Below are 13,214 nucleotides of genomic sequence, written 5' to 3'. Positions count from 1 at the left end.
CATGTGAGGCATTGCCGTACTCGGGAGAAATTGGGGCACAGATTTTGGGGTGCTTTGTCTCCTTCATACCTTCTGAAAATGACAAATTTGGAGCCAGAACAGCATTTTTGTGTAAAAAAAATAATTTTTCATTTTCACTGCCCAGTTGTACCACAATTGGTGAAACTCCTGGGGGTTTGAAATGTACACTATACCCCTAGATGAATTCCCTGAGGGGTGTAGTTTGCAAAATGGGGTCACTTGTGGGGGGGTTCCTAACTTTTAGCATCTTATGGTGCCTAGAAACCTACATGGTGCCTAAAAAATAATCTCATAAAAAGGAGGCTCCAAAATCAAGTAGGTGCTCCTTCTATTATGAAGCCTGTGGTTTGGTCAACGTGCACACTAGGGCCACATATAGGATATTTATGAAAACAAAAGAATTGGGGGAATCAATTTTTAGTCACATTTCTCTAGTAAAATGTACTGTGTTCCTTAGAAAAATGTATTAAAATTGCAAATCTGCAAAAAAAATGAAATTTTGAAATTTCACCTGCACTTTGTTTTAATTCCTGTGAAACACCTAAAGGGTTAACAAACTTCCAAAATGCTGTTTTGAATACTGTGAGGGGTGCAGTTTTTGAAATGGTATCATTTATGGGGGTGTCTCACATACAAGTCCCTCAAAGTCACATCAGAACTGAACTGGTCCCTAAAAAAATCAGTGTTTGAAATTTTCTTGAAAATTTGAGAATTTGCTATTCATATTGTAAGCCTCCTAGTGTCCAAAAAAATTAAAAGGAAGTTGAAATAATGATGTCAACATAAAGTAGACATATGGTCTTTGTTAGTTATTAACTATTTTGAGTGGTATGATTATTTGTCTCACAAGCAGAAAATTTAACATTTTGCAAATTGCTAAATTTTCCATTTTTTTACGACATTTTGGTATTTTTCACAAAAAAACACAGACTGTATCGACCCAAATTTACCACTAATTTGAAGTACAATGTGTCACGAAAAAACAATCTCAAAATCACTGGGATAAGTAAAAGCAAAAAAAAGTTATCCCCACTTAAGTGAGACATGTCAGATTTGAAAAAAAGGGCTCTGTCAGGAACGCAAAAACTGGCTCTGTCAGGAAGGGGTTAAAATGATGAATCTTTCCTTGACTAATTTATGCTAAGATGGGGCTGCACTAATTTATACATCCATAAAAGAGAACAAAAACATTGACATAGTATATAAGTATATTGTTCAACAATTATACGGCTTTCCCTTCAATATGCCTGCTGTGGTTGTGGAAAAAGATGCAGTGTTTATGTAAGTATTTGAAATAAAGAATATGTTTTGGACACTAAATGCAGTTGTTTATTTAAACTATGGGGGACTACAACTAGCCACTGTAATGTTGCCATGGGCTAATTTGATCCCCTGAGACTATTCACTTAGCTGTGTATGCAGCCAGGCTGCAGGTAAGAGGGATTTATTTCAGGGTTTGGGCATACCCAAAAAATAAATCACAGATAAGTAGCCAAATATAGGGTGCCCCAAACCATGTTATCACATTGCTCCAGGAACTTATCCTAGATTATCTGTATTAATGGCTGATAACTGGGTAATATACCAGGTGAGAAGAAGTGCTCTAATTGAGACGGGACGTAAAGCCTGAGGCTACCCCCTTTTTTCAAACCCAATAAATTACCAGGTTTCAGGTCCATAACTTAGGGTGGTATAGCTGGTGCCTCACAAACAGTGCCAATGATCTGGCTGCTACCACATTGATCATAAATGACAACATTTGTAATTGCCACCACTGCAATTTATTAGTAGTGCCCGGGGCAGCAGTCATCTGGTCGCCCCCCCCCCCCCAAAAAAAAACACCAAATCACTGCCTTGGGGACAGGCAGCGGGGGTCCGGGGACTGGAGAAGGTTAACTCCGGCTCCTAGCGCTGCCGGGCGGTGGGCGGGAAGCAGATTTTGAAAAGACTTGCCGGACGCTGATTGGCTGAATTCAGCCAATCAGCGTCCGGCAAGTCTTTTCAAAATCATCAGCGCTTCCCCCCCGCCAGGCAAATAGCGAGCGGCTGTGTATGTGAAAGCTGCCGCTACACCAGTCCCTGGACCCCCGCTGCCAACATACCTGTGTGCAGCCAGCAGGGGTAGGCAGCATCCAGGGACTGGTGTAGCGGCAGCCTTCACTCACTCCATCTCCTAGCGCTATCTGCCTGGCGGCGTCTGGCAAGTCTTTTCAAAACCTGCTTCCCGCCCACCACCAGGCAGTGCTAGTAGGAGCCAGAGTTAACCCACCAGTCCCTGGACCCCGCTGCCCATCCCCGGGACCACGCTGCCGGGACCTCACACTAGCGCCCCCACCCTTCAGCGCCCGGTGCGCGTGACCCCCTAGCCCCCCCCCTAGTTACGGCCCTGACCAGGCTATTCCTCTGTCAGGAGTACTGCTACTATTATACATTACAAAAGGGAGCGGACAGTGACTGTCCTGCCCTCCCTCTCCCCAGTGCCCGCAGCCATCCTCTCCCCTCCCTCAACCTATCTCTGATCTGCAGCACCGGCTGTAGCTTTGCAGTGATAGAGCGTAAGGGCGCCTGGTTTTGACGGCGGTAGAGTATAGTTAGTGGAGTCCCAGAGGGTAACTCTTGCTGGTGAGTCAGCTGAGCCCTGGAGAGCCAGACTAGCCCTGTCCCCTAGGAAGCTGCCAGTACCTCCCATAGGTGACTTTGGAGCACAGCTATCCAAACTACTCTGAATATGTACCCAAATGACCTGCCAGGAGTGCTGCCCCGTTGCTACTTCAGGGCCATAAGCAATACCCCTTCATCAACAAGGAGACGCCTGATATTGGTATGTACGTGGACTTCACCTTCTCTTCCAGCACCCACTAGGAGAGACTTAAGGATAGATATATTAAAGCATCTAAAACAGACAAGTGGTTCTGTTGCTCATAGCAACCAATCTTTGACAAAAACGGCTCGGTGCTGTCTTGTAAATGGTGATGCTCTGTGCTAGCTTGATAACGGGTTTGGAATCTAAGAACAGAGTTTAAATAACTTTGATCTTGTTTCTGCAATTCTGTCTTTGTACAGTCCAGCAGGATGGGACAATGATAAGAAAATAGGAATTTTACATGAAAACTTTCAAACACTAAAACCTGAAGACACTTTTGAAGACATTATCACTAAGCCACCTGTGCGAAAGGTAATTTTACATTTTGTTTCATATAACCTTTAGATATTTATAACACACTCTTCCTTCTATACAAAATTGATTAAATACAGTGATTTTAATAAAAAATAGAGAAAATAAGTTGTTTAGTGTAAAATACATTAAAGTAATATAAAAAAATCACTGTATTACTAGAGTGAGAGGATTTTTTTTCAATAGGTGTATGTATATATTCCGTTCTCATTAGGGTTTGTAAAAGATCGACTGGTCTTTATTGTTCATCAATGCCTAATAAATTCTGTTGTCTATTTTAAACACGTTAAAAAAAGGCAGGCTTTTACAAATTATTGAATGTAAACAAACCTGCAAATTCACACAGTACCACCGTGAATATTTATGACTATAGTTGTAAGGTTCCCATTACAGAGGTCATTTTTTTTTTTTAGTAGTAGTTCAGTCTGTATATATCTTTTTTTTTTTTTTTTCACTTTGGTATGCTATTTATTTATATTTTTTGTTACATTTGCATAATATCAAATGTAGATTTCATTTATTTGCAATATTTATACTCCTTTTTTTTCTTTTTTAGTTTGTTCATGAGAAGGAGATTGTAGCGGAAGATGATCAAGTATTCCTTATGAAACAACAGGTAAGCTTTTTATGTCTTAAACTATACTGAAATACAAATTTCTTTGTTTTTGTGCTTTTTATATAGTCACAAAATGCTGTAAATGTATTTACTTTATTGAATTTTTTTATTTGCTTTCAGTCACAATTAGCAAAACAACCGCCAACCTCAGCTGGGCGTCCCGTAAGTAGAATTTTTTTATTTTGTTAAGTTATCACTGTAATATACCTATTGATTTTCTGTGCAGCTTGGAATTTTGAGGGCAGTATTCAATGAAAATATTCTCCGTGCATGGCGAGCATTTTTTTTCGCACAGGCTGCCCCCCCGGAGAGCCAACAGGGGGCCGGGTATTCACTGCACCCGATCGTGCATATGTAATGATCGGGTGCAGTGACTATATGAATATCTAATGAGTGGCTCGGCTCCCGGCCCCCTGCTGGCTGCTCTGTGTAAAAATAATAATAATAATAAAAAAAAAATTAAATATATATTCATGTGCTATAAGCACATGAATAAAAATAGCATGCCCTTTCACAGATTAAAAGTTCATATTCCACTTCTCCATGAAAAGATGGAGAATTGCTACACTGAGAGACACAGCGAAATTCACTTAGACGGCGAGAAGTGCACGTTGAATAGGGTTGTTTGCTTTTTGAGAGCAAAAGTCTCCGTCCAAGGCGAGAAAAGCACAAACTCGCCATAAAACACGGAGAATTTTTCTCTTTGAATACTGCCCTAAGACATGAAAGCCTACTAAATGAACAGCTCTTTCTTTACCTAGATGTACCGTACCAGAGTATTTTATATATTTTGGACCAGACTCATTTTTGCACTATTTTAGTCATGTAGGGTAACCATAAATTGGGGGTCCCTTTAATTGTGTACTTCTTTAGTTTACAGAGTAGGGAAATAACCAATATATTTTTTTGCAACAGATTTAATGTTGTTTTATATAAGGTGCAAACAGGATGTTTTTATTTATTTATTTTGTTATGTAATGGTATCAAAGCAAAGTATCTCTACTGAATTTATTTAACGTACTTATATGGATCTGTAGAATAACATTGTTTTAGAAATGGCTTGCTACTAAGGAGGGGGTTGTGTTTTTTTATCTGTTTAATGTCGGGTACTGTAATTACATTTTGGTTAAATCCTTTAATTTAGAAAAATAGTTGACAATTTACAACAAAACAAGTATCCAAAGAAAAATGTGTACAGCACTGTTATTGTTCAACCATTCATTTTAAATATCAATACAACATTGAAACAAATTTCACCAAATATCCATAAAAAAATATCATGACCTTGCTATTTAGATGCCATTCTGGTTTCTTAATGTTGAGTATTTGGGGTCATCTTACTAGCACTCTTTAGGAGGGCTAGTAAGTACATTTTGTATTCTGCACTTACATTACCACGACTCGCAGAATTTTGTCTGCAGCCTCTTAAAAGTGCAAGCAAAAATGTGTGAGTTGGGCACTAGATGTGGCTGCAAGGGGTGCCATCAATGGCATTTGCACACTGCTTTAATGGCAACTCTCACCCTTAGCGGGTATTTGGATTGACACCTTAGTATGAGTCTTTCCATTAACAATTTGTGTTTATACTGGAGATCTAGAAAAAACATATATTTTTGCTTGGTTTGTGTGAGTAGTGGTCAATGGTTGTGGTGACCAAGCAGACTGGTGTTTTTATGGTTCTGTTTTGTGTAATGGTTGATACAAGCCAACATATCTGAGTCAAGGAGAAAAGTAAAAAAAAATAAAAATTATAACAAAATCTTATTCCTCTAAATTCCTAGTCATAAACTATTAATGTGCAAACACAATTTTAAATGGTACATTTTCATCACCAGTTACTTACTGGAGAGTGTTTTAATGATGTGCTCCGTAATGTCAAGGGTCAAATTTCTTTTTATTGCAGGATGCCTCTCCTAGGGTCCCTGGTGGGTCTCCGCGAACACCCAGTAGGTCAGGGACTTCTAATGTTGCCAGTGTGTCGCCAGTTCCTGCTGGCACAAAGAAAATTGATCCCAACATGAAAGGTATCTGTTCTGTTAGCTGCTTGGTTTTTTTTTTTTTGCAGCAAAATCATTTTGTAATGGTAAAATGTCAGCATTAACAATTTTGTCTCTGTATTTATCACAGCTGGAACAACAAATGAAGGGGTGCTTGCTAATTTCTTCAACAGTTTATTGAGCAAGAAAGCTGGTCCATCTGGGCCTGGTGGTAACTCAATCCCTGCAGGCAATGCTGGAGGTAATAGTTTACCAACAACTGCCAAAAAATCAGGTACTCTTACAGTGTGCAATAAAGAACTACAGGGAATTAGTTTGGGGGGGGGGGAGGGGCGGTAGAGGAGAGCTCTTCAACTGTGCATTCATCAGGTCTTGTATACTAGTCTATTTCCTAATGCTGCTCTAGATAACTCATCAGTTATACCTCACACTACATCAGACTGCTTTATTGTCCTGTTGTGCGCCTTGAGTCCTGTTGGAGAAAGTGCGCTATATAAATTAAACTTCTATCCAAGCCCTTCAGAAGCTTTTCTTGCATCTTAATATATATTGTATGTGTTCCAGCACAACTCCGGAATGCCTGAAGCAATTTACACCAAACCTGGTACACATGATTTACAATCTTAAAAAAAAAAAAGACACCCCTAGCACCCCCATGGGCCCAAAATTTGGTCTGGCCACTACACAAAGTGGGTCAAGGAACCAAGATATGGCAAAGTTGTATAACATAGAGGGGAGGGGGGGGGTAGAGGACAGGGATTGGGTTCAGATTAGGTTCACGGCCACTTAGACCCCGAATCTCAAGCCCACCGGGGGCCCACAAAGGGGTCCGGCCACTACACACAGTGGGTTAGGGAAACAACATGGGGAAAATTTACTAAACGAAATTTGTAAAAAATAGGTGTATTTGTATTTAGAAATACACTTATTTTTGACGTTTACTATCCCAAAAATACGGCAATTCGTATTTGTATTGATAGCACATCAATACGAATACGAATTGCCGTATTTTCGGGATAGTAAATGTCAAAAATAAGTGTATTTCTAAATACAAATACACCTATTTTTTTTACAAATTTCCTATAGTAAATTTTCCCCCATATTGCAGAGTTGCATAATATAAAGGGGGTAGAGGACAATGGGGTGTAAGAAAACAAAATAGTGTATGCTGGTCACACCATGGGCATAGTGAGCGGTTAAGCTTTAAACAAAAGAAGGATGAAGTTCAAGTAATGCTAACTGCACAACCAAACCCGAGCAAAGCCGGGTACCTCGGCTAGTTACACATTAAAAATTAAGCATAACTACATAGTTTTTTTTTTTTAATTTTCTTTTTATGAGCGATCGTTTTCTTCTATTCAATTAATCGCTTTCCCTTAATATAGTAGTTTTTTACTGGCAATTATTGTAATTTCAGAATTTTAAACATCGAATAATTGGGTTTCCCTATCCATCAAACCCCTGATGGTGTCCTTTTCTCCTTCATCCACTAGGGGACACTGGTGTATAGACAGATGATAAGTTTAGAATTGAAGTTGGCTCGTCCTCCTTTATATCCTACTGGACTTAGTTTAAGCTGACAGAACATTATGTTGGTTGGCTGTACAAACTAAAATATATATTGTGTGATATATCCATTACTGGCCAAATCCAGGAGCATTGTCCTATCTTCAGCCCTGCCTGCACTCCTTGCAGATCTGAAGATGTTATGAACAACAGCGTGCACACAAGCCAACATATTACCTAGTGTGTACCATCATAGGGCTGTGTCCAGACTGTATGCAGCCACAGACTGTGTGTACCATGGGACCTGCCAAAGAAGACCTGTCATAGTGTATTGAGGCTATTGTTGTGTCCCTGGCCATGGGTCATCGGACCCTGTGTTCAACCTTGCATTGACTGGCTGAGCCTGGTGAAGTATTGATTAGCAAGGGGAGTGGGTAGACTTAATGGGCTTTAAGCAGTATCACCAGCTACCATGTTATAGCTCCAGGACATTGGATCCAGTGGCAGAGGAAGTAGATGCTTTTTTTCATTCTATGATGATCTCCTCATAAGTACCTATTTACACTCTTTTTCCTCTACTGCCACGAGTGCTCAAGTGCATCAATCATAAGTCCACCACAGTCATCCTTGTGGTTCCAGATTAACTGTGCCATGTGGTACTCAGGCCTCCTACTTCTCGCAGAAGAATCAATCATGGCTACTGCTGCTCAGACTGGACCTTTTTTCTTCAGGGTCTTTTGTTGTATTTTGACTTAACTGAGTCTGCATGGGTTTGAAACTGCGATCCTATGGTACGGGTATCCCAGGAGCTGTTATTACCCAGTGTTGATGAAGAATTCAGCTACCTGTAGCTGTGAGAATTGGTGTCAACTAATGTTAACTAGTGGTGAGGGCTGCACACTATCATCGTATTTGGAAGCTTTGGTGTGAGCACTGAAAATTTTCCATTACTTCCTTCAGGCTATCCTGTCGTCGTCTTTTCATACAGTGAGGTGGGGATGCTGGTCTTGTTCTGGGTATGCTGAAGGTAGAAAGGTCTTCCTTGTCCATGTTTTTTAGTGCCGGTTGGCCCTCCTTCTAAAGCTTCAGACTTTCTTAAAGGGTGTTCTTAAAGTAGACCGTTCTACTTCTGGCTTTGGCATCTGCTTGGTGGGTGTCAGAGGTTGGGGTGTTGTCCTGTTGCTCCCTGTATCTTGTTTTCCACTATTATAGAGCTGAGCACACATTGCCAAAGGTGTTCTCCGCTTTCTACCTCAAACAACCTATTACGATACAAGTGTTAGCTGGGAATGCTTCTTCCCAATCGTTGAATGTGGTTCAAGATCTCCGGATCAAACACATTCTAACAGATTCAATTTGTTATATCGCGCCTGATCTCCTGTCTAAAGTTACAGGAGATCATGGTGCGTTAATCAATTGATCTATTTTTTTCACTTATATTGCACTCATTGTGGTCAGGTTCAGGTACGCATTCACGCATTTCAGCTCCACACCCCCAAGTATAGCAAGCTGGTAAAAAAAAACAATTGAATACCACCCATTTTTGTTGCTACGTTAATCAACACAATAAAAAAAAAATGATTCTCTTTAAAATTAATTCACATTTAGGGGGGTATTCAATGTCTGCCATTATTTCCAACAGTGGAAATATCAGCAGTTAAGGTATTCAATCCTGGCAGGACTCACCATCCCGGCTGGGAATCGCCTGCTACAGACCCACCTCCCTATGTAGGCGAGTCTGTATTGTCGGAAAATGGCTGTGGATTGTCGAATCCGCGGCTGTTCAACAAACTGGACGCGTTCACCCAATCCACGCACTTTCTGACACTTGACAGCTGGAATGGTGAATTCCAGCTGTCGAGTTTTTGACTCTTTGGACATTCTGACAGTTAGAATTCTGGATTGAGTACCCCCATAGCACATACAAATAAAAAGGATTGACACCTAAAAAAACTATTTTAGAAATACTTTCCTATTCGCAATCTGATTGCCAGCCTGCGTCACCCCCACCCAGTCCACCAGAATGGGGCATGCACACACGAGACGCTTGCCACTCTCCTGTCCGCTGGCCACTCTCCAGTCAGCCTCCGCCAGCACTATGGATGTGGCGGGCTGTCTGAGGTTGTATATAATTTATGAGGCAAGGATTGTTTCTATTCATTGAGGCATTTGAAGTCGCTTGCTGTGATGCGGAGTTCCTTTTTAAGATTCCGCAATAAATGTATAATCCTAAATCAATGATTATATTTACTCGTATTAGTTTGCCCAGGCCTTTTAAGGGTCCTTATTTCTCAAGAAGTGCACTGATTTCCAAGGCCTTTTTCACGCCTCTTAGAAGCTTCCCAATATTATACAGCATACATCTGTCCCAGCTGTTGGTTTTCCAATCTGCCCAGCCGTATAAGGGTACTTCTGGGGTTCCTCCCAGGGATGGTAATATTGTGCTAGCACAGCCACAAATAGCTTAGAAGATGTATCCTCATCTTCGGATCTATGTGGCTTTGTATGACAGCCCTGCAAAAACTGTATTTTCTGTGAAAAACTAGGTTGGTCTGTTTCCAAGCAGACTCTTGCAAGATTGATCCATCAGGCTTAAGTGACTGGTACTCTGTCTCCACCTGGTTCCATCTTGGTGCATGCCACGCTCTCAGTTGGTAACTCTTGGGCTCCTCACAATGGGGCAGATGAAGAGATAAAGTGGAAGAAGATACTGCACCAGCCAATCAACTACTAACTGTTATTTTTGAAACGCAGATAATTGGCTAACGTGTTATCTCCTTTCATTTTTTCTCCACTTTATCTCTTCACCTGTTTAATACATCTGCCCCAGTGTTGATTCTTTTCATCAGGCTTTTCTGAAGATGCAGGTTTGACTTTTCAGTTAAAGTTGAATCTGTATTAGCGGAAAATTGTAGAAAACAGACGCATTTTCGACTAAACCACTTGGATTGGAGAGTAATTTGCCAATCCATGGGTTTTCCTACTGTGGCAATTTTTTCCCGACAGTCAAAAAACCTGCACCTTAATTGAAAATTGGCAAAGTGCTGATTGCCTGTCGTTTCCACCTAAAAAGTCATGAATTTACCGATCCACATCTTTTCTGACTTTTCCAAAAGTCAGGAATAAACCCCAAAAGCATTGAATAGGTCACCTGTGAATTTGATCTATTATATGCGAAAACTGATTTCCGAAACGAGTTTAGGAAATATCTGCAGGAATTGAATACTCCCTATGGGGGAGCCATGGAGAGTGATCAAGTCGATGGAGGTAAATTTCCAAGCAATGCACTCCTGCAGGCTGTGTTGGGGAAAAAAATTGGTGTAAAAAAAAAAAAAAATTGGTGTTTTTTAGTTTCTCTACACTTTTTATCTTTCTCAAAGGCTTGATACATCTGCCCCTATATCCATTCAACTGTCCTTGCTGTTGCCATCTCTGTTCCTACTTTTGTCCCTACAGTCGTCTTGGCAACAACAGCTGTTGCTACAACATCTACTAACATGTGGAATAAGTGTTTTGGCTCTGTGTCCCTAGCAAGTATAATGCCAAAGAATAGAGTCAGGCAAAGAGCTACTCCAAGCTAGTCAGTAGTGCCCGTGTTGCACAAAATTGGCCTTCTCAAAAATCAAGATTTAGATAAAGGATGAATCACTGACCTGGTTGGTAGGAACATATTATCCTGACCTTTCGGCAGCTACCAAGAAATGCCAATTGTAACTTCAATATTGTATGTATCAACTGTTTTCTCTTACCCAGAGACAAGGATGGCTCTGCCCTCATCAATTTACCAAATGTTTCAGGTTATGTTATCGCATTATACAGAGATGTGCACTATGTTAGATTAAGGATGATCATTATCTATACATAATGAAATCTGTTCTCACCAATGTTCTCCATTTTTGTTTTCTAATTTGTGGCTTTCTAGTTAAAGTATCAAATAACAAGTTATAAAATGCTTCAGTGCTGTCCTGTAGTTCTAACATGCCACCAGAGGGATGCAAGCTCTCAAATGTGAGCACTTCTTCCAGACTTTTAAATGTTTTTTTTGGAGAATTAACTGATTTAAGGAATTGCTGATCCTAAAATACAAGATGGCATGTGTAGTGAGACCCATACATCAGCAATCAATATGGCCAGTTTTGCAGTTGATAGTGTTAAAAAGTTGGCAATGTATGGAATACAGCAATCTCTGTCGAAATCTGTAGATCATGTTGTCCAACATCGAATTCCACTGACCAATCAGGGCTGTAGATTTGTAGATTGCTAGTGTATGGTAATGATCAGTTGACCGTAACTAGTATCTTTATATTAAAATGCAGATCTGATCTTGAATTAAAACTATCTGTCAATCACTGTCAAATAACTTTAACATATGGGTGGATTGGGGATTGGGGAATCATTCAATATGGGGGAATAAAGTATTTTATTAAAACATGGAAACCCATTTCTCTGTTTTTTATATATAATATTTAATAAGGGGAATTTAGTACAATAAGTTATGAATAGACAGCAATATATTTACTCTAACAAATAATCTGATTAGCAGGTGGTAAATCTGTGAAATGAGCAGCATTAGATGAATTCTAAATATTTTGGATTTTATTGATGCCCCATAACAAAAATAGTTTTATGTATATATTTTTTTCCTTTCTAGGTCAAAAGCCAGTGTTAACAGATGTTCAAGCTGAACTGGAAAGAATCCCACCTAAACCCGATATGGTTTCCCCTACATCACCAACGTCACCTACAGAAAATGAAGCATCTTGAAGTTTGCAAATGCACCCTTATAATTGTGTAAAATTGCCTCTGCCTTTTCCTAGTGATTGTGGAACTGCAGAGACAGAAACACCTCCCACTTTTTTTTTTTTTTTCTTCTTCCCCATCCCAGTTTTAACAAAGCTGCCTGTGGTATAAGCAAAATCCATTACTGGACTGGTGGGTTTTCTTTTTTTTTTTTTTTTTTGACACAGATCTGTATTAATATTTTTTTTTAACTTGTTCTACGCTTATTTTTGTTAAGTCACTGGTACAACTACAATTCTTTCGGTTTAGTTACCCAATCTGAATAACATAGATGAGAGAATTGTAATTCTATAGGCTACTAATGGATTTCCATCTTCCAACTATAAGATGGAAAATCTTAAAATACAAGTTTGCTTGTTTGTTTATCAAACAGAAAGGGGTAAAAAAAAAAAAAGCAAGTTAGCAAATCTTGTGTGGGCGATGCAGGACACAGAACTGAATTATGGAGTAACTAAAACTGACCTAAATATTGCTGCTGTGTCCTCTAGTACATTTACCTACGGTATGGGCAGGTTCTATTACCACTTTACTACAAGCACTGAATAACATTTTTTTGTATGTCTATCTAAAAGGCTGAGATTGGCTTAATTGTGTTGTGTTTACACTAATGTCTCAAGGTTTGTTTGTCTAATATGTACAGATCTGCACTAGCTGGTATTTATCTGGTTTACATTGATGGTTCAAAGAGTCCTGTCTTCTACAATCAGTTAATAAAGTTGTATTTATTCTCTGCATAGACTAAACATATTTTTTTTATATTTTAATATTTATTGTATTATTAATTTTATTGTTGCCCTTCTTTTTTTTTTTTTTTTTGTCTAGTTTAAAAGAATTACAACTACAGGCTATCTATTGCGTCCGGTAGGATATATTTGTATCTAAACTTAACTCAAACCAATATAGCTAGTCAGGTAAGCAAGTTTCATTATTAATTATTTTGGCACATAAAAGTCTAAATGTACTAGGCTGCCTGTTGGGGACCACAGCAAGATTGCAATAATGTAACTACTAGACTGAAAGCTGAGTTTTTTTTTTTTCCCCCTTTCAAAAGAGTGAATCTTTTTTTATGTAGCGCCATTACTGAAATCTTCCTGCTGCC

The 13,214-nt window shown here is 39.4% G+C and overlaps 1 protein-coding gene across 2 annotated transcripts in view; it reads left to right on the top strand.

Moving 5' to 3' along the window:
- The window catches only part of DYNC1LI1 (dynein cytoplasmic 1 light intermediate chain 1), a 36,447-nt gene extending 23,600 nt beyond the window's left edge, over positions 1 to 12,847 (top strand). The window contains exons 7-13 of one of the 2 annotated variants that reach the window (XM_083188658.1): positions 1,167 to 1,302; positions 3,085 to 3,196; positions 3,753 to 3,812; positions 3,933 to 3,974; positions 5,716 to 5,836; positions 5,940 to 6,050; positions 11,967 to 12,847. In XM_083188658.1, coding sequence (XP_083044784.1) covers positions 1,167 to 1,302; positions 3,085 to 3,196; positions 3,753 to 3,812; positions 3,933 to 3,974; positions 5,716 to 5,836; positions 5,940 to 6,050; positions 11,967 to 12,079 — 695 coding nt within the window. In that variant the 3' untranslated portion in view covers positions 12,080 to 12,847. Of the gene's footprint in view, positions 1 to 1,166; positions 1,303 to 3,084; positions 3,197 to 3,752; positions 3,813 to 3,932; positions 3,975 to 5,715; positions 5,837 to 5,939; positions 6,084 to 11,966 lie in introns of both variants that reach the window. The other variant, XM_083188657.1, reaches the window with a different exon arrangement.
- The last annotated feature ends 367 nt before the right edge of the window (positions 12,848 to 13,214 follow it).

Source organism: Crinia signifera, chromosome 5 (genome assembly GCF_055691185.1).
Source record: "Crinia signifera chromosome 5, ASM5569118v1, whole genome shotgun sequence".
Classification (NCBI taxonomy): domain Eukaryota; kingdom Metazoa; phylum Chordata; class Amphibia; order Anura; family Myobatrachidae; genus Crinia; species Crinia signifera.
Note: the sequence above shows the minus strand (reverse complement) of the source record. Positions and strands in the feature narration are given on the sequence as shown.